Consider the following 22,445-nt stretch of genomic DNA (forward strand, 5'->3'; position numbering starts at 1 on the left):
ACCACCCCTGGCAGCTTGTTCCAGGCACCCACCACTCTGCCCCCCACACATCCCCTTTAAATCTTAGAGACACAAGGAACTGCAGATGCTGGTCAACAAAATAACCACAAAGTGTCTTCAGTCTGAGGAAGGGTCCTGACCCTAAACATCATCTATCCAATGTTTTCCAAAGATACTGCCCGACCCGCTGAATTACTCCAGCACATTGTGTCTCTTTTATCTTCAAATATTGCCCCTCCACCTTAAATCTACGCCCTCTAGTCTTTGCATTTCATGTTGACAATCCTTAATTTAGAGGAAATTCAGTGCTTTTGTGGCAATGATGGAGTTATACCACATCACCCCGATTCTGGCATCTCTCCACTGGCTCCCAGTACGGTACAGAATCAACTTCAAGCTCCTCTTATTCGTATACAACGCCCTTAACGGGCTTGCCCCCCCCCCCGCCCCACCCCATATCAAAAATCTTCTAACCCACCATTCTACTTCCTGATCCTTCAGGTCGGCCGACTTGCGGCTACTGACTATCCCGCGGTCTAGGTTTAAGCTCAGGGGTGACCGCACTTTTGCGGTTGCAACACCTAGACTGTGGAACAGCACCCCTCTCCTCATCACAACTGCCCCCTTCATCGACTCCTTTAAGTCGAGGCTCAAAACCTATTTCTACTCCCTAGCGTTATTGAGGCCCTCTGAGGGGAGCGCTGTAAATAGTTTATGCATGTATTGTTAGATCTGTGTACCATTGTATGTAGCACATTAGTACCTGCACTGATGTACAGCACTTTGGTCAACGTGAGTTGTTTTTAAATGTGCTATATAAATAAAATTGACTGACTGACTGATACAACGCAGAAACAAGCCTTTTGGCCTACACCAAACATGGTGGTTGGTGTTGGCCCGACACACCAATCTAAATATCCCATCTACACTTGTCCCACCTACATGGCTTTGGCCAATATCCTTGTAAAAATGTCCTATCCATGTACCAGTCCAAATGTCTTAAATGTTGTGATGGTACCTGCCTCAACTACCCCCTTTGACTGCTAGATCCCTCCAAACCTGTCCTATCCATGTACCTATCTAACTGTTTCTTAAACATTGGGATAGACCCTGCCACTACTAACTCCTCTGGCAGCTCGTTCCGTACACCTACCATCCTCTGTGTGAAAAAAGTTACCCCTCAGATTCCTATTAAATCTTTTCCCCTTCACCTTAAACCTATGTCCTCTGGTCCTCGATTCCCCTACTCTGGGTAAAAGACTCTGCGCATCTACCCGATCTATTCCTCTCATGATTTTGTATACTGATTCATCCCTGAATCAGTTGTTTAAGAAGGAACTGCAGATGCTGGAAAATCGAAGGTAGGCAAAAATGCTGGAGAAACTCAGCGGGTGAGGCAGCATCTATGGAGCGAAGGAAATAGGCGACGTTTCGGGTCGAGACCCTTCTTCAGATTCCGATTCATCCCTGAATCAGCATCGCTCTTTGAGATTGAGGGCATTTTGGTAGCACATGTAAATCCAACAATGTTGCATCAATCCATGCAAACCCCTGGCACAGATGTTGCCCCTTCAGCACGCCGCCTGGACTGCTGCATCGTGCCATGTGACCTTGGGTGCAGCGGGTCGGAGGCCTTCCGCAGGTGCTGCGGTGCCTGCCTGAAGGCCCGGCAGTCGGTGGGGTCAGGAACTCGCCCGAAGTCTCGTCGGTCGGTCGGTCGGTGAAACCAGGAGGGAGCTGGAGACGTTGGGCACGAGGAGCGAGGGTCGGCAGGAGGGTGAACCGGGGTGATGCCTCCAGCGCTTCAGCTTCCAGGAGACCAAGATGGTCGGGCGAGGAGAGGGAACTGCTCCAGTACATCCAGCGCGCGGGCCGAGCCGGACTTTGAATAATGGCGGCGGCTGCGTGTGTAATATATGCAAAAATATTTTCGCTGCGTGGTTGCATGCGTGACAAATAATACACGGTTGAACCATTGAGATGCAACTGGTCCAGATGTTGGTAGACAAAGATGCTGGAGAAACTCAGCGGGTGCAGCAGCATCTATGGAGCGAAGGAGATAGGCAACGTTTCGGGCCGAAACCCTTCTTCAGACTGATGGGGGGGTGGCGGGGAGAAGAAAGGAAAAAGGAGGAGGATCTCAGAGGGGGGGCAGTTAGAGAGGAGGTTGTGGAACTGTCTCCGGAGAGAGGAGGAGAACTTCTTCAAAGTAGGCATACCTTGAGGAGATTTCGCAGTGGATTAGACAAAGTGTTTAAGAAACATAGAAACATAGAAAATAGGTGCAGGAGTAGGCCATTCGGCCCTTCGAGCCTGCACAGCCATTCAATATGATCATGGCTGATCATCCAACTCAGTATCCTGTACCTGCCTTCTCTCCATACCCCCTGATCCCTTTAGCCACAAGGGCCACATCTAACTCCCTCTTAAATATAGCCAATGAACTGGCCTCAACTACCTTCTGTGCCAGAGAATTCCAGAGATTCACCACTCTCTGTGTGAAAAATGTTTTCCTCATCTCGGTCCTAAAAGATTTCCCCCTTATCCTTAAACTGTGACCCCTTGTTCTGGACTTCCCCAACATCGGGAACAATCTTCTTGCATCTAGCCTGTCCAACCCCTTAGGAATTTTGTAAGTTTCTATAAGAAGGAACTGCAGATGCTGGAAAATCAAAAGGTACACAAAGATGCTGGAGAAACTCGGTCCAGATGTTGGCCCTCCTAACACACCTGGTCTGCTGCATCGTGCCACACCACCCCTGGCCCAGATGTGCCACAACGTGCCACCTACCTATGCTGAGCATGCCGCGGAGAAGTATCATGTGGACCTTGACAGTGGTGGGGATCACCAGGCCGACGGCAAAGCAGATGTTGGCCAGGTGGAAAATTAAATGTTGGATCTCCTTCCAGTTGTCGCAGCTCTCCATCCCGGCGGAGAAGGGCCCGGTGCCATTGCCGAAGCCCGCGTCCGAAGCGGCAGAGCTGGTGGCGTTCACCACCACGAAGCTGAGCGTCCGCAAGTAACCCTGTGTGGCGTTCATCCTGCGAGCCCTGAAACAATCGAACAGAAGCACGTGAGACACAAAGGGCTGGGGTAACTAACTCAGCGGGACGGGGGGGGGGGGGGGCATCTCTGGGTGACGTTTCGGGTCGAGGCCCTTCTTCAGACCGAGGGTCACGGGGAGATGGAAACGAGAGATACAGACGGTGATGTCGAGAGATTTACAACAAATGAAAGTTAGGCAAGAAAAAGTAACGACTAAAGGAAACGGGCCACTGTTAGCTGTATCTCTAAAACCTAAAAACAAAAATGAATTTCACTGTACCCTGGCACATCTAATAATAATAATAATGGATGGGATTTATATAGATCCTTTCTAATACTCAAGGCGCTTTACATCGCATTATTCATTCACTCCTCAGTCACACTCGGTGGTGGTGAGCTACTTCTGTAGCCACAGCTGCCCTGGGGCAGACTGACGGAAGCGTGGCTGGCAATCTGCGCCTACGGCCCCTCCGACCACCACCAATCACTCACACACATTCACACACAGGCAAAGGTGGGTGCAGTGTCTTGCCCAAGGACACAACGACAGTATGCACTCCAAGCGGGATTCAAACCGGCTACCTTCCGGTTGCCAGCCGAACACTTAGCCCATTGTGCCATCTGTCGTCCCATCTGACATAGAAACATAGACAATAGGTGCAGGAGTAGGTCATTCGGCCCTTCGAGCCTGCACCGCCATTCAGTATGATCATGGCTGATCATCCAACTCAGTATCCTGTACCTGCCTTCTCTCCATACCCCCTGATCCCTTTAGCCACAAGGGCCACATCTAACTCCCTCTTAAATATAGCCAATGAACTGGCCTCAACTACCTTCTGTGGCAGAGAATTCCACAGATTCACCACTCTCTGTGTGAAAAATGTTTTTCTCATCTCGGTCCTAAAAGATTTCCCCCTTATCCTTAAACTGTGACCATGTTGGTCAAAACTGACCAATAAAGTACCATACCATAACCATAATGTCAGATGACAATTGGCAAGATTGAACGCATTAAGGGCCCTGACCAAACACAGATCCAGCCCCAAGAGAGATGGGGGGGGGGGGGGTGAAGGGAAGGATCATTAACCATTCACAGCAAATCTTCCACTGATTTCTGACGGCATTGCAAAAACAAAGGGCTTCGTGCTGCAACATTCCAACGCATCATTTAAATAATTGCCCGTTTCAAATGCTTTTCTAATTTGAAACTTGCAGGTTTTCTAATATGGGTCCTGATCCCATTGCATTATTTGCACAACTATTTTTAAGGCAGAGATAGATAGATTCTTGTTTAGTACAGGCGCCAGTGGTTATGGGGAGAAGGCAGGAGAATGGGGCTGAGAGGGAGAGATAGATCAGCCGTGATTGAATGGCAGAGTAGACTCGATGGGCCGAATGGCCTAATTCAGCCCCTATCATTTATGCCTTTATGGTATTCAAACCTACCCTAGTCTATTCTAACCTTTGGGCAACACGGAGGCGCAGCGGTAGAGTTGCTGCCGTATAGCGCCATAGACCAGGGTTCGATCCTGTCTGTACTGAGTTTGTTCGTTCTCCCTGTGACTGCGTGGGTTTTCCCCGGGTGCTCCGGTTTCTTCCCACACTTCAAAGACGTACAGGCATGTAGGTTCATTTGGCTTCAGTAAAAATTGAAAATTGGCCCTAGTGTGTAGGATAGTGCTAGTGTACGGGGTTCGCTGGTCTGCGGGGGCTTGGTGGGCTGAAGGGCTTGTTTCCGTGCTGTATCTCCTCATCCCATTATATCCACATTGCAAATATTCTCATCAAGTCAAGAGAGTCAAGAGTGTCATATGTCCCAGATGGAACAATGAAGTGAAGAAAGCTAATGGTATGTTGGCCTTCTTTGCGAGAGGATTTGAGTTTAGGAGCAAGGAGGTCCTATCACAGTTGTACAGGGCCCTGGTGAGACCACACCTGGAATATTGTGTGCAATTTCGGTCTCCTAATTTGAGGAAGGACATTATTCCTATTGATGAAGTGCAGCGTAGGTTCACCAGGTTAATTCCCGGGATCGCGGGACCGACATATGATAAAATAATGGATTGACTGGACTTGTATTCGCTGGAATTTAGAAGGATGAGGGGATCTTATAGAAACATATAAAATTCTTAAGAGGATTGGACTGGGTGGATGCTGGAAAAATGTTCCTGATGTTGGTGGAGTCCACAACCAGGGGTCACAGTTTATGAATAAGGGGTCAGCCATTTAGAACTGAGATGAGGAAAAACGTTTTCACCCAGAGAGTTGTGAATCAGTGGAATTCACTGCCACAGAAGGCGGTGGAGGCCGATTCACTGGATGTTTTCAAGAGAGTTAGATTTAGCTCTTAGGGATAAGGGAATCAAGGGATATGGGGAGAAGGCAGGAACGGGGTACTGATTGGGGATGATCAGCCATAATCACATTGAATGGCAGTGCTGGCTCAAAGGGCCGAATGGCCTACTCCTGCACCTATTGTCTATGTTTCATCTAGTAATCGTAACCCTACATTCCCTAATGGCATCAGGTTATTAAACACTATAAGCTCCATTAAACTTTGAACTACATACTTTGAACAACACTATTTATGCATTATTATTGGGGTTTGTATATATAAGATAGATAAAAGCTGGAGTAACTCAGCGGGACAAGCAGCATCTCTGGAGAGAAGGAATGGGTTACGTTGCCAGTTTTCTAATTTAGACCCGATCCCCATTGCATTACATGCACGTTGCAAGTGTTCCCATCCACTCCCTACACCGTTGCATGATATGCACATTGCAAGAATTCTAATCTAGTCCCAAACCCCATTGCATTACATGCACGTTGCAACCATTCTCATCTAGTCCAGGCACATTGCACCACAGGCACATTCCGAGTATTCTAATCTCGTCCCAGCCCCAATGTATTTGTATGCACGTTGCAAGTGTTGTGATCTTGTCCAGATCCCCATTGCATTACAAGCACATTGCTGTAACATAGATCCGAACCCATTGCAAGTATTCTAATATAGTCCCCACACCATTATTACACTACACACACACACTGCAAATGTCGTAATTTAGTCCAGGTCCCATGGCAATACAAGTGCTGCGATTTAGTCCCGATGTTATCGCGTTGAATGCACATTTGCACGTATACTGATCTACGACAGGCACAAAATGCTGGAGTAACACTCGGCGGGACAGACAGCAGCAAAGATACTAGAGGAGCTCTAGTGTCTTTGGGCAGCAGCATCTCTGGAGAGAAGGAATGGGCGAGACCCTTCTTCACACCTTCTCTCGGTCCCATTGCAGCGGCAGTTTGCAGCAAAGATACTAGAGGAGCTATAAGATCTTTGGTTTGCAGTGTGCGTGTGTGAACCCACCGCTTATTAAAGACAGGCTCACACCCACAGCTAACACACAGCACCGTGCAAAATCACTGCAGCGCTGCATTCATTGCACAGGGTGCAACCCTGGCCCCTGTGTGGGGGGAAAACATGCACTAAGATCTACCCTTGCCATCACAAAACAAAACAGAGAAATGACTCGCTTCCCCCATTTGGATTTGGGTGCGGCGCCTTTGCAACTTCGCTGCTATATTTATCCAGCCGGCAACGAGCTTCAGCTGCTGTTAGCGGGGAGGAGGGGGGTAGAAGGAAACAAACTTCATAAAAATGCAACAAAACTCTACCTTTGCAAACAGCCCCGAAGAGTTGGAATCGTCTGTTAGTTGCTCAAGGATTTTTTTTGTTGTTGTTGGTGTTGTTGCAAGAACCGATCCTCACAAAATAACTTGGGGGAGGCTCCGTGCAAAATAACGCAGAGAGACTGGAGCGAGAGTGTTTTGTTTAAAGGAAACCTCTTTTTAACAGCGCGACGCTGTGTGCATTTGACTAAAATAGACTTGCAGGGCTGCAGGAGGCTGGTCTCAAACTCTGAAGCCAGCTGTGATTGGCAAGAGGCATTGGGACTACCCGAGTCCTGGTGGAATGACAAGAGCCAGAGATGTGAGGAGTCAAATGGGATGTTGCCAGGACTAGAGGGTGTGAGCTATAGGGAGAGGTTGAGTAGGCTGGGTCTCTATTCCATGGAGCGCAGGAGGATGAGAAGTGATCTTATAGAGGTGTATAAAATCATGCGAGGAATATAGAAACAGAAAATAGGTGCAGGAGGAGGCCATTCGGCCCTTCGAGCCAGCACCGCCATTCATTGTGATCATGGCTGATCGTCCCCTATCAATAACCCGTGCCTGCCTTCTCCCCATATCCCTTGACTCCACTAGCCCCTAGAGCTCTATCTAACTCTCTCTTAAATCCATCCAGTGACTTGGTCTCCACTGCCCTCTGTGGCAGGGAATTCCACAAATTCACAACTCTCTGGGTGAAAACGTTTTTTTCTCACCTCAGTCTTATATGGCCTCCCCTTTATTCTAAGACTGTGGCCCCTGGTTCTGGACTCGCCCAACATTGGGAAAAAATTTCCTGCATCTAGCTTGTCCAGTCCTTTTATAATTTTATATGTTTCTATAAGATTCACCCCTCATCCTTCTAAACTCCAGTGAATACAAGCCTAGTCTTTTCAATCTTTCCTCATATGACAGTCCCGCCATCCCAGGGATCAAGCTCGTGAACCTACGCTGCACTGTCTCAATCACAAGGATGTCCTTCCACTATCCCCTAGAGCTCTATCGGGAAGATGCACAGAGTCTCGTGCCCAGAGTAGATGAATCGAGAACCATAGAAACATAGAAACATAGACAATAGGTGCAGGAGTAGGCCATTCGGCCCTTCGAGCCTGCACCGCCATTCAATATGATCATGGCTGATCATCCAACTCAGTATCCTGTACCTGCCTTCTCTCCATACCCCCTGATCCCTTTAGCCACAAGAGCCACATCTAACTACCTCTTAAATATAGCCAATGAACTGGCCTCAATTACCTTCTGTGGCAGAAAATTCCAGAGATTCACGACTCTCTGTGTGAAAAATGTTTTTCTCATCTCGGTCCTAAAAGACTTCCCCCTTATCCTTAAACTGTGACCCCTTGTTCTGGACTTCCCCAACATCGGGAATAATCTTCCTGCATCTAGCCTGTCCAACCCCTAAAGAATTTTGTAAGTTTCTATAAGATCCCCCCTCAACCTTCTAAATTCTAGCGAGTACAAGCCGAGTCTATCCAGTCTTTCTTCATATGAAAGTCCTGACATCACAGGAATCAGTCTGGTGAACCTTCTCTGTACTCCATCTATGGCAAGAATGTCTTTCCTCAGATTAGGAGACCAAAACTGTACGCAATACTCCAGGTGTGGTCTCACCAAGACCCTGTACAACTGCAGTAGAACCTCCCTGCTCCTATACTCAAATCCTTTTGCTATCATGTTATATAGAGATATGAGGGGCAAGTTTGTTACACAAAGGGTGGTGGGTGTATGGAACAATCTGCTGGAGGAGGTAGTTGAGGCAGGGACTATCCCAACGTTTAACAACCAGTTAGACAGGTACATGGATAGGACAGGTTTAGAGGGATATGGGCCAAACACAGGCAGGTGGGACTAGCGTAGCTGGGACATGACATGCAAGCCGTTGTGGCAAGTTGGGCCAAAGGGCCTGTTTCCACGCTGTATCAATCTATGACTATGAGAAGATTACTCCAGCATTTTGTGTCTATCTTCGGTGAGAAGATGTTGAGGGTGAGGACAGTTTCTGCCAGGTGGGGGAGCGTGTTGGTAGAGGGACATTGGTTGGAGGGCGGCAAGGTGGCGCAGCGGTAGAGTTGCTGCCTCACAGCACCAGAGACCCCGGTTCGATCCTGACGACGGGTGCTGTCTGTACAGAGTTTGTACATTCTCCCCGTGGGTTTTTCTGGATTTAGTTTAGTTTAGTTTAGAGATACAGCATGGAAACAAGTCCACCGAGTCCACACCGACCAGCGATCCACACACACTAACACTGTCCTGTGGGACGACAGATGGCACAATGGGCTAAGTGTTCGGCTGGCAACCGGAAGGTAGCCGGTTCGAATCCCGCTTGGAGTGCATACTGTCGTTGTGTCCTTGGGCAAGACACTTCACCCACCTTTGCCTGTGTGTGAATGTGTGTGAATGTGTGTGAGTGATTGGTGGTGGTCGGAGGGGCCGTAGGCGCAGATTGGCAGCCACGCTTCCGTCAGTCTGCCCCAGGGCAGCTGTGGCTACAGAAGTAGCTTACCACCACCGAGTGTGACTGAGGAGTGAATGAATAATGCGATGTAAAGCGCCTTGAGTATTAGAAAGGCGCTATATAAATCCCATCCATTATTATTATTATTATTATCCTACACGCACTAGGGACAATTTTTACACTTATACCAAGCCAATTAACCTCCAAACCTGTACATCCTTGGAGTGTGGGAGGAAACCAGAGATCCCGGAGAAAACCCACGCAGGTCACGGGGAGAACGTACGAACTCCGTACAGACAGCACCCGTAGTCAGGATCGAACCCGGGTCTCTGGTGCTGTGAGGCAGCAATTCTACCGCTGCCACAACGGAATAATGAAATTCTTACTTGCAGCAGCATAAAAGATCTGTAAATCCAATACTCAATAGATAACAAAGAAACAAAATGAAAAAAAAGTTGAATTAATTTTAAAAAAAAACAATATCACTTCGAAATAACACAAAAACCTGAACTTCCAATGGGAAATATTTGATAAGAACAGGACAACAGGAAATCAAACTGCTCACATGGCCCGTGTGTTTTGATGCATTTTGCAAAAGATATTTATTGAATTATTGATGTACATTATAGTCAAGTTGTTAAGGAACATATTGGACCTCTAATGGACAATGATGGTACGCAAATGAGTTACTCATGCAAAGTGCAGAGATGATTTACGAGGTTGCTGGCTGAGCTACAGGAAGAGGTTAAGCAGGCTAGGACTTTATCCCTTGGAGCTCAGGAGGCTAAGTGTTGATCTTTTAGAGGTGTATACATTCACGAGGGGAATAGATAGGGTGGATGCACAGAGTCTTTTACCCAGGCTCCAGGTTCAGTTTCTTCCCAGCTGTGATCAGGCAACCGAACCATCCTGCCAAGAGTCAAGAGTCATGCCCGGGTGCGGATGGAAAGGGAATACGCCCTGTCTACGGGCACCCTGAGGGAGTTCCGCGACCGCTGGGCACCGAGGGAGGTTGAATGTATCCTTGACAAGGATTGTAATATAGTTGCTTAGCAGTTGATTAGCATAATTGTTGATCTTGCATTATGGTGGTGTTTTGTTTTATTGTATTGTAAATACAATTTTAATATTTGAATAAATATTTTTGATTTAAAAAAAAAAAAAAAAAGCTGGTTATCAGCCCGAGTCAGCTGCCTGCCCCTTTTCTGGCGATATGTCCATGCCCGGGTGGTTTTGGAGAGGCACTACGCGCTATCCATGGGCGCCCTGGCAGATTTCAGGGACCACTGGGCTCCGCGGGGGGTTGAATGCATTCTTGACAAGGATTGTAATGTAGTTGTATAATAGTTTATTTAGTATATTTGTTTGCCTTGCATTATGGTGGTGGGTTGTGTTTTGATTTATTGTATTGTAAATATTTTTAATAATCGAATACATTTTTTTGATATATTTTTTTAAAAAGCTGGTTACCAAAAAAAAAAAAAAAAAAAAAAAAAAAAAGAGTCAAGAGTCAATTCAAGAGAGTTTTATTGTCATGTGTCCCAGATGGACAATGACATTCTTGCTTGCTGCAGCACAACAGAATATGTAAACATAATACACAACAGGAGATAAAAGTTCAGTGTGTCTATATACCATAGACCATATATATATATACACAATAAATAAACAGATAAAATGCAATAGGCTGTTATAGTTCAGAGCTTGTTTGAAGTTGTGTTTAACAGCCTGATGGCTGTGGGGAAGAAGCTGTTCCTGAACCTGGATGTGCCCGATTTCAAGCTCCTGTACCTTCTTCCCGATGGCAACGGAGAGATGAGTGTGTGGCCAGGATGGTGTGGGTCTTTGAGGATATTGGCAGCCTTTTTGAGGCAGCGACTGCGATAGATCCCTTCGATGGTGGGGAGGTCAGAGCCGATGATGGACTGGGCAGTGGTTACAACTTTCTGCATTCTTGTCCGCTCCTGGACGCTCAAGTTGCCGAACCAAGCCACGATGCAACCAGTCAGCATGCTCTCTACTGTGCACCTGTAGAAGTTCGAGAGAGTCCTCCTTGACATACCGACTCTCCGTAATCTTCTCAGGAAGTAGAGGCGCTGATGTGCCTTCTTTATAAGTGCATCAGTGTGCTGGGACCAGGAAAGATCTTCGGAAATATGCACTCCCAGGAATTTGAAGTTCTTGACCCTTTCCACCATTGACCCTTGACCCTAACCCAACAACAAGAGAGCAGTCCTGAACTATTATCTACCTCATTGGTGACCCTTGGACTATCTTTGATCGGACTTTACTGGACTCTGTCTTGGACTAAGCATTATTCATTTTTATTATGTATCTGTACACTGTGGACGGCTCGATTGTAATCACGTATTGGCTTTCCGCTGGCTGGTCGGCACATAACAAAAGCTTTTCACTGTACCTCAGTACATGTGGCAATAAACTAATCTCAAACTCAACTCAGAGTAGGGGAATCACCAACAGAATGACAGAGGAGAGAGGGGAAATATTAATTATGAACCCGAGGGGCAACTTTTTCACTCAGAGGGTGTTGGGAATATGGAACGAGCTGCCAGAGGAGCTGGTTGAGGCAGGTACGATAACAACATTGAAAAGACATTGGACAGTTAGATTCCTCCTGGTCCGAGAACACCGATGCAATCATAAAGAAAGCACATCAGCGCCTCTACTTCCTGAGAAGATTACGGAGAGTCGGTTTGTCAAGGAGGACTCTCTCTAACATCTACAGCTGCACAGTGGAGAGCATGCTGACCGGTTGCATCGTGGCTTGGTTCGGCAACTTGAGCGCTCTGGAGAGGAAAAGACAACAAAAAGTAGTAAACACTGCCCAGTCCATCATCGGCTCTGACCTTCCTTCCATCGAGGGGATCTATCGCAGTCGCTGCCTCAAAAAGGCTGGCAGTATCATCAAGGACCCACATCATCCTGGCCACATACTCATCTCCCTGCTACCTTCAGGTAGAAGGTACAGGAGCCTGAAGACTGCAACAACCAGGTTCAGGAATAGCTACTTCCCCACAGCCATCAGGCTATTAAACTCGGCTCGGACAAAACTCTGAACATTAATAGCCCATAATCTGTTTATTTGCACTTTATCAGTTTATTTATTCATGTGTGTATATATTTATACAATGGTATATGGACACACTGATCTGTTCTGTATTAATGCCTACTATGTTCTGTGTGCTAAAGCAAAGCAAGAATCTCATTGTCCTATCAGGGTCACATGACAATAAAACTCTCTTGATCTTGAACTTGAACTACATAGATAGGGAAGGTTTAGAGGGATATGGGCCAAACGTGGAAAGGTGGGATTAGTGTAGATGTGGCATCTTGGTCGGTGTGGGCAAGTTGGGCCGAAGAGCCTGTCTCCATGGTGTTGCATCCTGCTTCACCGCCAATGAATAATGATAATTTGATGTGTTCCAAGTTTATTTCAGCTATCTCTACAAAGACATGTATGAAAGAAGTGAAGGTGAGTAATTCATGTACTGCAAGCAAAATCAAAACCTAGATATCTACAGAACATCTGACACACACCAGCATAACTGTAGGAGATGCCTGGCTAGTAACTATTTCCATTCATTCTTTTAAAAAAATTTTTTTAATTAGAAGTAAGTACAATAATGTGGTACCTTGTAGATACCTGATATATATTGACAAGTTATATTTTATGTACAACTTCTTATTTTATAATTTTTTTAGCAGTAAAAGGAAGAAAAGAAAGAGAATATTAGAAAAATAGAGAAGTGCGTGATACCGAAAGAGAGAAAATAGAGAGAGAAAAAGAGGGGATCGAAAACACGGGACTGAAGGAGAAATAGCTATTTATTATTCTTGACCACCCTTCACCCGATCCTGAAACAGTTAATTTCTATGGTTATGTTGCACTGTATGCTTGTAAGAAGTCGATAAATGGAGACCAAATCATTAACAATTGGTCTGCTTTGTCTGTTAGGAGGAGTCGCATTTCTTCAAGATGTGAGGTTTCCGACATGTTTGAAATCCACATTTTCAACGTTGGTATGGAAGTATTTTTCCAAAATTTAAGTGTACGTTTTTTTGCCGTTATTAAACCATAATTAAGGAAAGAATATTTCCATTAATTCAATTGTAAATAAGATCTGGAATGCTATACATGTACAAAAATTACAGTGTACAAAATCATGAGAGGAATAGATCGGGTAGAGTTTCTTGTCCAGAGTAGGGGAATCGAGAACCAGAGGTTTAAAGGTGAGAGGGGGAAGATTGAATAGGAACCTGAGGGGTAATTTTATCACACAAAGGGTGGTGGATGTATGGAACGAGCTGCCGAGGGAACACAAAATTGCTGAGGAAACTCAGCGGGTGCAGCAGCATCTATGGAGCGAAGGAAATAGGCGACGTTTCGGGCCGAAACCCTTCTTCAGACTGATGGGGGGTGGGAGAAAGAAGGAAAAGGGGAGGAGGGGGAGGAGCCCGAGGGCGGGCGGATGGGAGGGTGGGAGGAGACAGCTAGAGGGTTAAGGAAGGGGAGGAGACAGCAAGGGCTAGCAAAATTGGGAGAATTCAATGTTAATGCCATAAGGACACAAGGTCCCCAGACGGAATATGAGGTGCTGTTCCTCCAATTTCCGCTGTTGCTCACTCTGGCAATGGAGGAGACCCAGGACAGAGAGGTCGGATTGGGAATGGGAGGGGGAGTTGAAGTGCTGAGCCACCGGGAGTTCAGGTAGGTTTTTGCGGACTGAGCGGAGGTGTTCGGCGAAACGATCGCCCAACCTACGCTTGGTCTCCCCGATGTAAATCAGCTGACATCTAGAGCAGCGGATGCAGTAGATGAGGTTGGAGGAGATACAGGTGAACCTTTGTCGCACCTGGAACGACTGCTTGGGTCCTTGAATGGAGTCGAGGGGAGAGGTGAAGGGACAGGTGTTGCATTTCTTGCGGTTGCAACGGAAAGTGCCCGGGGAGGGGGTGGTGCGGGAGGGAAGGGAAGAATTGACGAGGGAGTTGCGGAGGGAGCGGTCTTTGCGGAAGGCAGACATGGGGGGAGATGGGAAGATGTGGCGAGTGGTGGGGTCACGTTGGAGGTGGCGGAAATGGCGGAGGATTATGTGTTGTATTTGGCGGCTAGTGGGGTGAAAGATGAGGACCAGAGGGACTCTGCCCTTGTTGCGAGTGCGGGGATGGGGAGAGAGAGCAGTGTTACGGGGTATGGATGAGACTCTGGTGTGAGCCTCATCTATGGTGGCGGAGGGGAATCCCCGTTCCCTGAAGAACGAGGACATTTCCGATGCCCTGGTGTGGAATGTCTCATCCTGGGAACAGATGCGGCGTAGGCGGAGGAATTGGGAGTAGGGGATGGAGTCTTTACAGGGGGCAGGGTGGGAAGACGTGTAGTCCAGATAGCCATGTGAGTCAGTGGGTTTGTAATGTATGTCGGTCAGGAGTCTGAGGGATGTAGTTGAGGCAGGGTCATCGCAATGTTTAAGAAACATTTAGGCAGGCACATGGTCTGAAGAAGGGTCTCGACCCGAAACGTCACCCATTCCTTCTCTCCAGAGATGCTGCCTGTCCCGCTGAGTTACCCCAGCTTTGTGTGTCTGTCTTCGATTTGAACCAGCATCTGCAGTTCCTTCCTGCACATAGATAGGAATAGGAATACTAGGCACAGTGAGATTCTTTGCTTGCATAAACCATGTACACAAATAGCAGCCACCTATGGCGTTGACAAAGTTACAAAGCACGCCGGTTCCCCCTTTTGTTATCCCCCCTACACACAGCGGTTCTCCATTGTCCCCCCCCCCCCCCCATTGTCCATTGTTCCATTGTTCTCCTCACACCCCTTCCTCACGACGGTCCCCCCCATGTCGGGTCCTCCATTGTTCTTCCCCTCCCCCCTCACGGTGGGCCCTCCACGCTCTCATCGACCGTCAACCACGGGTCGACCCGCGAGGCATTGCTGCCGCCACGAGGCTTCACCACTGCCTAGGCCCCATCGTCGCCAGGCTTCACCCCTGTCGCCGCCCCACTTCACGCCTCCGCTGTGCCGACCCGGGCCCCAGCCGCTAGCTCCGTCGGCCGCTTCGCCCGACCCGGGCTTCCATCCGTGAAGGGCCCCGGCCGTGCCCCAACCCAAGGCTTCCACACGGCGATCCAGGAGGCATTGAGACCGCGGCGTCTCGATAAAAGCCTCCGGCGGCGCGTTCCCAGTCCACAGCCGCGGCCCGACCGTCGGGAAGCCTTCTGGCACCGCGCCCCGTCTAGGAGAACAGGTTAAGAGGGATATGGCCCAAAAACAGGCAGGTGGGACTAGTGTAGATGGGGCATGTTGGGCGGTGTGGGCAAGTTGGGCCTGTTTCAACGCTCTATGACTCTATGATTACAATCAAGCCGTCCACCGTGTACAGATACAGGATAAAAGAGAGATATAAAAGAGTGGAGCAATTGTAATGAATGATTGCAGATCCACTTCTGGGACCAGAATGCAGAGAGTAGCCTGGCGTGGGCGCCATCTTGGGAGTTTAATGTCTTTCTTGATAAGTATTGATGTTAGTAAGGGATAGGGTTTGCCAACTTTCTCACTCCCAAATAAGGGACTAAAGGTCAAAATACGGGACAAATTCCCGACGGCAATTCGTTGACTGACTCGGCCGTGGCTGGGTGAATGATGAGTTGGCCCGGGTGCTGGACTGCACACAAAGCCCAGAGTAGTAGCAGTCAAATACGGGACAAGGGGCGGTCCCGTATGGGACAAACCAATTTAGCCCAATATAGGGGATGTCCCGGCTAATACGGGACAGTTGGCCACCCTAGTAAGGGAACTCTGCACAGCTACATTGCAGAAGGCTGTGCTTTGTATTGACTGGAATTCTTTCTGAAGGGGTCTCAGATAGACATTGCCATATCTTGTAGCTCGAGTTATGCTTGAAGGAATTTCATATCTTTCCCGTTGCATAAAAATAGCATTTAAGAAGGAACTGGAGGAGCTGGAAAATCGAAGGTAGACAAAAATGCTGGAGAAACTCAGCGGATGCAGCAGCATCTATGGAGCGAAGGAAATAGGCAACGTTTCGGTCCGAAACGTTGCCTATTTCCTTCGCTCCATAGATGCTGCTGCACCCACTGAGTTTCTCCAGCATTTTTGTCTGCCTAAAAATAGTACACAGGGGAATGTCTTATCATTCAATTACGCATTTGCAATCATACATTACTAAACAGAAAATGCATCCAAATATTGTCGAACAGTATTTAAACCAATTCTGATCTGCTGATTTAAATTTTAATTTAACTTTTTATGAAAAAGGTTTTCAAAACTAGTCCAGTTGTTCGTATCAGGGAAAATATAGCGTTGCCGGTAGAAATAGTCTTCTGATTGAGTTAATGACATTTAAAATGACAATTATTTAGTTACTACAGCGCCAGAGACCCGGGTTTGATGCTGACCGCGGGTGCTGTCTGTGTGGTGTTTGTACGTTCTCCCCGTGTGATCTGCGTGAGTTTTCTCCAGGTGCTCCGGTTTCCTAACACCAAAGTCAGAACATTTTTCTACAGGGTGGAAATGTGAGAGACGAGAGAGCAATAACACATTTTGAGGCACAATAGAGGAGACTGCGTCTTTTAATTTTGTTTCGATGGTATAACCCAGTGGTGAAAAAGTGAATATGTTTCATTCCATGCATGTTGATGAAGTGTCTCCCCATCGTGGAGGTTACAAGAATTCTCCGAGAGAATGTAGATCTCTAATATCGAGTAACCCTTGCATTCCCCCTCTCTATATATCAACGGGTCGATGGTTGAAAGGGTCAAGAGCTTCAAATTCCTGGGCGTGCACCTCTGAAGATCTTTCCTGGTCCGAGAACACTAATGCAATTATCAAGAAAGCACATCAGCGCCTCTACTTCCTAAGAAGATTACGGAGAGTCGGTTTGTCAAGGAGGACTCTCTCTAACTTCTACAGGTGCACAGAAGAAAGCATGCTGACCGGTTGCATCGTGGCTTGGTTCGGCAACTTGAGCGCCCTGGAGAGGAAAAGACTACAAAAAGTAGTAAACACTGCCCAGTCCATCATCGGCTCTGACCTTCCTTCCATCGAGGGGATCTATCGCAGTCGCTGCCTCAAAAAGGCTGGCAGTATCATCAAAGACTCACACCATCCTGGCCACACACTCATCTCCCTGCTACCTTAAGGTAGAAGGTACAGGAGCCTGAAGACTGCAACAACCAGGTTCAGGAATAGCTACTTCCCCACAGCCATCAGGCTATTAAACCTGGCTCGGACAATACTCTGATCATTAATAACCCATTATCTGTTATTTGCACTTCATCAGTTTATTTATTCATGTGTGTATATATTTATATAATGGTATATGGACACACTGATTTGTTTTGTAGTAAATGCCTACTATGTTCTGTGTGCTGAAGCAAAGCAAGAATTTCATTGTCTTATACAGGGACACGACAATAAACTCACTTGAACTTGAACTTGAACTCTCCATCCCTTCCCCAACTTCAGGCCTCCTACTAGATTCAATGTCATCCTGATCAAAGATCCTATAGCAAGCAAGATAGTGCACTCCTGCTAAAACCAATGTGTAGTGCGCTACGGAGCTGAACGTCAGCCTTTTCGTCGGCCATTTCAGTAACCTGACCCGACTTTATATATTCCTCTCACAGTGCAATCAGCGTTGCGGGAGAACAGTTTGTGTGTGTGATATAGTGTTAGACCCATTATTCATAATTCTGTTAATTCATAATTCTGCTATTTTTGTTAATGATTAATATGTCAATAAATTATAATTCTGTTATTTTTCTTTTTTTTAATGATTTTTTTTAATTTTCTTTCTTTAAGTTTAAAATTCTTTTTTTTTTAAATGGCTCATGTGCTGTGTTTGAGTTTATGTTTGTATTAAACTTGCACTCTGTAATTCATTTGATCACACTGTTCACAACCAAAGATCCTGTGGGATCTTTGTTCACAACTGCGGTATTTGGTAAAATAATAGCAATATGGAGATTCCAGTTGCTATAGAATCTTTGGATAGGGGCCAAAGATTACTCATGAATCTGCCCCTGACCCTACTATATCTTTTTCGTCGAGTGGGCTATCTTGCTTTCTATAGGATCTTTGGTCTTGATTAGTTTCACTGTTTGTATCCACTCATTATCATCATTTCCACAGCCAACAATGGACCATTGTGGGCTCCACCTTTCCTTGATCATCCAACTGCTGGCCTTGATTTGTTCTTTCCATGCCTTTCATTCTTTTGTTCTTTGCACCTTTTCATACCTCTAGTTTCCCTCTCCCCTGACTCTCAAGGGGCTGTCCCACTTGCCGATTTTTTTCGACGACTGCCGGCGTCATATCAGATTTGAACATTTCAAAATCCAGTGGCGAAAAAAAAAATGTTGCGACTCTTGAAAAAACACCGCGTCATCACGCCGCGTCACGCTGCGCATTTTTCGGTGACCTGATACATCAGTTAATGATGCTGGCAGTCGCCGAAAAAATAGCCAAGAGGGACCTTCTGAAGAAGGGTCTTGACCTGAAACATCACCTTTAGTTTAGTTTAGGGATATAGCACAGGAACAGGCCCTTCGGCCCACCGAGTCCATAACGACCAGCGATCCCCGCACACTAACACTATCCTACGCACACTAGGGACAATTTACATTTATACCAAGCCAATTAATCTACAAACCTGTACGTCTTTGGATTGTGGGAGGAAACCAGAGATCTCGGAGAAAACCCACGCTGGTCACGGGGAGAACGTACAAACTCCGTGGAGACAGCACCGGTAGCCAGGATCGAACCCGGGTCTCCGGCGCTGTACCGCTGCGCCACCGTGTCGCCCCAAAAAAAGGAGTACATTCTTGACGGCAAATTACAAGAGGAGTCGAGTATAGGAGCAAAGAGGTCCTTCTGCAGTTGTACAGAGCCCTAGTGAGACCACACCTGGAGTATTGTGTGCAGTTTTGGTCCCCTAATTTGAGGAAAGACATTCTTGCTATTGAGGGAGTGCAGCGTAGGTTTACAGGTTAATTCCCGGAATGGCGGGACTGTCATATGCTGAGCGAATGGAGCAGCTGGGCTTGAACACTCTGGAGTTTAGAAGGATGAGTGGGTATCTTATTGAAACATATAAGATTATTAAGGGTTTGGACACGCTAGAGGTAGGAAACATGTTCCCGATGTTGGGGGAGTCCAGAATCAGGGGCCACAGTTTAAGAATAAGGGGTAAGCCATTTAGAACGGAGATGAGGAAACTCTTTTTCACACAGAGAGTTGTGATTCTGTGGAATTCTCTGCCTCAGAGGGAGGTGGAGGCAGGTTCTCTGGATGCTTTCAAGAGAGAGCTAGATAGAGCTCTTAAAGATAGTGGAGTCAGGGGATATGGGGAGAAGGCAGGAACGGGGTACTGATTGGGGATGATCAGCCATGATCACATTGAATGGCGGTGCTGGCTCGAAGGGCTGAATGGCCTACTCCTGCATCTATTGTCTATTGTCTAAATTAATTCCTGTCATTCGATAATGTACCGAGTGTGTCAACAGAGTGAAACATGACCTTGCATTCGTGGCGACATATACAACGAACCAACACGCCTTCATTAATCATGGATCAGCTAGAAATACCACTTACATCGATTATTTTGAACTTCCTCTCCTTAATATATAGCATTACAAGGATGCCAGGCGGACTTTCTTTGTATTTGTGCTATTGATTGCAACTGGACATGTGTTTTCTCCCTTTAATCCCTTCCCCTTCCCTGTTGTGACTCGATAAAGGATCACAGAGGTGTTGAATACTTGTGGGTAGTGTTCGGAAACTGCATGGATAAAAATACCCTAATAGGAGTCATGTACAGGCCTCTGAATTGTAGCCAGGATATGCAGTGCGTTCAGAAATTTAGGCCCCTTCACTTTTTCCACATTTTGTTACATTACAGCCTTGTTGGTTGAATCCATTTTTTTTTCATCATCAATCTACACACAATACCGCAGAATGAAGAAGCGAAAACAGGTGTTTAGAAATTTTTGCAAAGTAATTAAAAAGAAATAACTGAAATATCACATTTACCCTTCTTCAGACTCAAAATAGGCAACATTTCAGGTCAGAGATGCTGCCTGACCCGCTGAGTTACTCCAGCACTCTGTTAAACTTCACCTATCCATGTTCTCCAGAGATGCTGTCTGACCCGCTGAGTTACTCCAGCACTTTGTACCTATCCATGTTCACCAGAGATGCTGCCTGACCCGCTGAGTTACTCCAGCACTTTGAGTCTTTTTTTTTTAGTAAACCTGCATCTGCAGTTCCTTGTATCCCAATCATTTCTTAACCATTTGGCTTCAGAGGGAAATAAATCAGGAGGGAGATGTATTAAAGCAGTAGATATCAGATTTTCCATTCACCAAAATGAAACGACACTCCCATGACCAATGAGAAGATGCATGTTCTCACCAACCTGCAGAGTCTCTTGCCCAGAGTAGATGAATCGATAACCAGAGGATATGGGTTTACATAGATAGAAACATAGAAATTAGGTGCAGGAGTAGGCCATTCGGCCCTTCGAGCCTGCACCGCCATTCAATATGATCATGGCTGATCATCCAACTCAGTATCCCGTACCTGCCTTCTCTCCATACCCTCTGATCCCCTTAGCCACAAGGGCCACATCTAACTCCCTCTTAAATATAGCCAATGAACTGGCCTCGACTACCCTCTGTGGCAGAGAGTTCCAGAGATTCACCACTCTCTGTGTGAAAAAAAGTTCTTCTCATCTCGGTTTTAAAGGATTTCCCCCTTATCCTTAAGCTGTGACCCCTTGTCCTGGACTTCCCCAACATCGGGAGCAATCTTCCTGCATCTAGCCTGTCCAACCCCTTAAGAATTTTATAAGTTTCTATAAGATCCCCTCTCAATCTCCTAATTTCTAGAGAGTATAAACCAAGTCTATCCAGTCTTTCTTCATATGAAAGTCCTGACATCCCAGGAATCAGTCTGGTGAACCTTCTCTGTACTCCCTCTATGGCAAGAATGTCCTTCCTCAGATTAGGAGACCAAAACTGTACGCAATACTCCAGGTGTGGTCTCACCAAGACCCTGTACAACTGCAGTAGAATCTCCCTGCTACTATACTCAAATCCTTTTGCTATGAATGCCAACATACCATTCACTTTCTTCACTGCCTGCTGCACCTGCATGCCTACTTTCAATGACTGGTGTACCATAACACCCAGGTCTCGCTGCATCTCCCCTTTTCCTAGTCGGCCACCATTTAGATAATAGTTTAAGGTGAGGGGGGAAGAATTTAATATGAACCTGAGGGTAACTATTTCACACAAAGGGTGGTGGGTGTATGGAACAAGCTGCCTGAGGAGGTAGTTGAAACATAGAAAAATAGGTGCAGGAGTAGGCCATTCGGCCCTTCAAGCCAGCACCACCATTCAATATGATCATGGCTGAACATCTAAAATCAGTACCCCGTTCCTGATTTTTCCCCATATCCCTTGATTCCTTTAGCCCTAAGACCTAAATCTAACTCTTTCTTGAAAACATCCAGTGAATTGGCCTCCACTGCCTTCTGTGGCAGAGAATTCCACAGATTCACAACTCTCTGGGTGAAGAACTTTTTCCTCATCTCAGTCCTAAATGGTCTACTCCTTATTCTTAAAATGTGACCCCTGGTTCTGGATTCTCCCAACATCGGGAACATTTTTCCTGCATCTTGCCTGTCCAATCCTTTAAGAATTTTATATGTTTCTATCAGATACCCTCTCATTCTTCTAAATTCCAGTGAATACAAGCCCTGACGACCCATTCTCTCATCATATGTCAGTCCTGCTATCTCGGGAATTAACCTGGTGAACCCAGGCTGCACTGCCTCGGCAGTTGAGGCAGGGACTATCCCAACATTTAAGAAACATTTAGTCAGTTATATGGATAGGACAGGTTTAGAGGGATATGGGCCAAATGTGGGCAGGTGGGATGAGTGTAGATGGACATGTTGGCCGATGTGGGCAAGTTGGCCGCTTTACAGAGTGGACATTCATCGTGCCATGTTCAGAAGTCATGGGAGCAGAATTAGGCCATTCAGCCCATCAAGTCTACTCCGCCAGGCCCTTCGGCCCACCGAGTCTGCGACGGCCAGCGATCACCCTGTACACTAGCACTATTTACAATTTACAATTTTACCAAAGCCAATTGACCTACAAGCCTGCACGTCTTTGGAAAGTGGGACGAAACCGGAGCACGGT

The 22,445-nt window shown here is 46.7% G+C and overlaps 1 protein-coding gene across 1 annotated transcript in view; it reads right to left on the bottom strand.

Annotated features, from left to right (window-relative positions):
* LOC116973784 overlaps positions 1 to 22,445 on the bottom strand; it is a 61,854-nt gene that overhangs the window by 22,291 nt on the left and 17,118 nt on the right. Inside the window, exons 4-6 of the mRNA XM_033022091.1 lie at positions 19,873 to 20,017; positions 15,221 to 15,451; positions 2,792 to 3,051 (exon numbers count right to left, since the gene is read on the bottom strand). Of these exons, the coding sequence (XP_032877982.1) occupies positions 2,792 to 3,051; positions 15,221 to 15,451; positions 19,873 to 20,017 (636 nt within the window). The remainder of the gene's footprint in view (positions 1 to 2,791; positions 3,052 to 15,220; positions 15,452 to 19,872; positions 20,018 to 22,445) is intronic.

This window comes from Amblyraja radiata, chromosome 5 (genome assembly GCF_010909765.2).
Source record: "Amblyraja radiata isolate CabotCenter1 chromosome 5, sAmbRad1.1.pri, whole genome shotgun sequence".
In the NCBI taxonomy this organism is placed as follows: Eukaryota; Metazoa; Chordata; class Chondrichthyes; order Rajiformes; family Rajidae; genus Amblyraja; species Amblyraja radiata.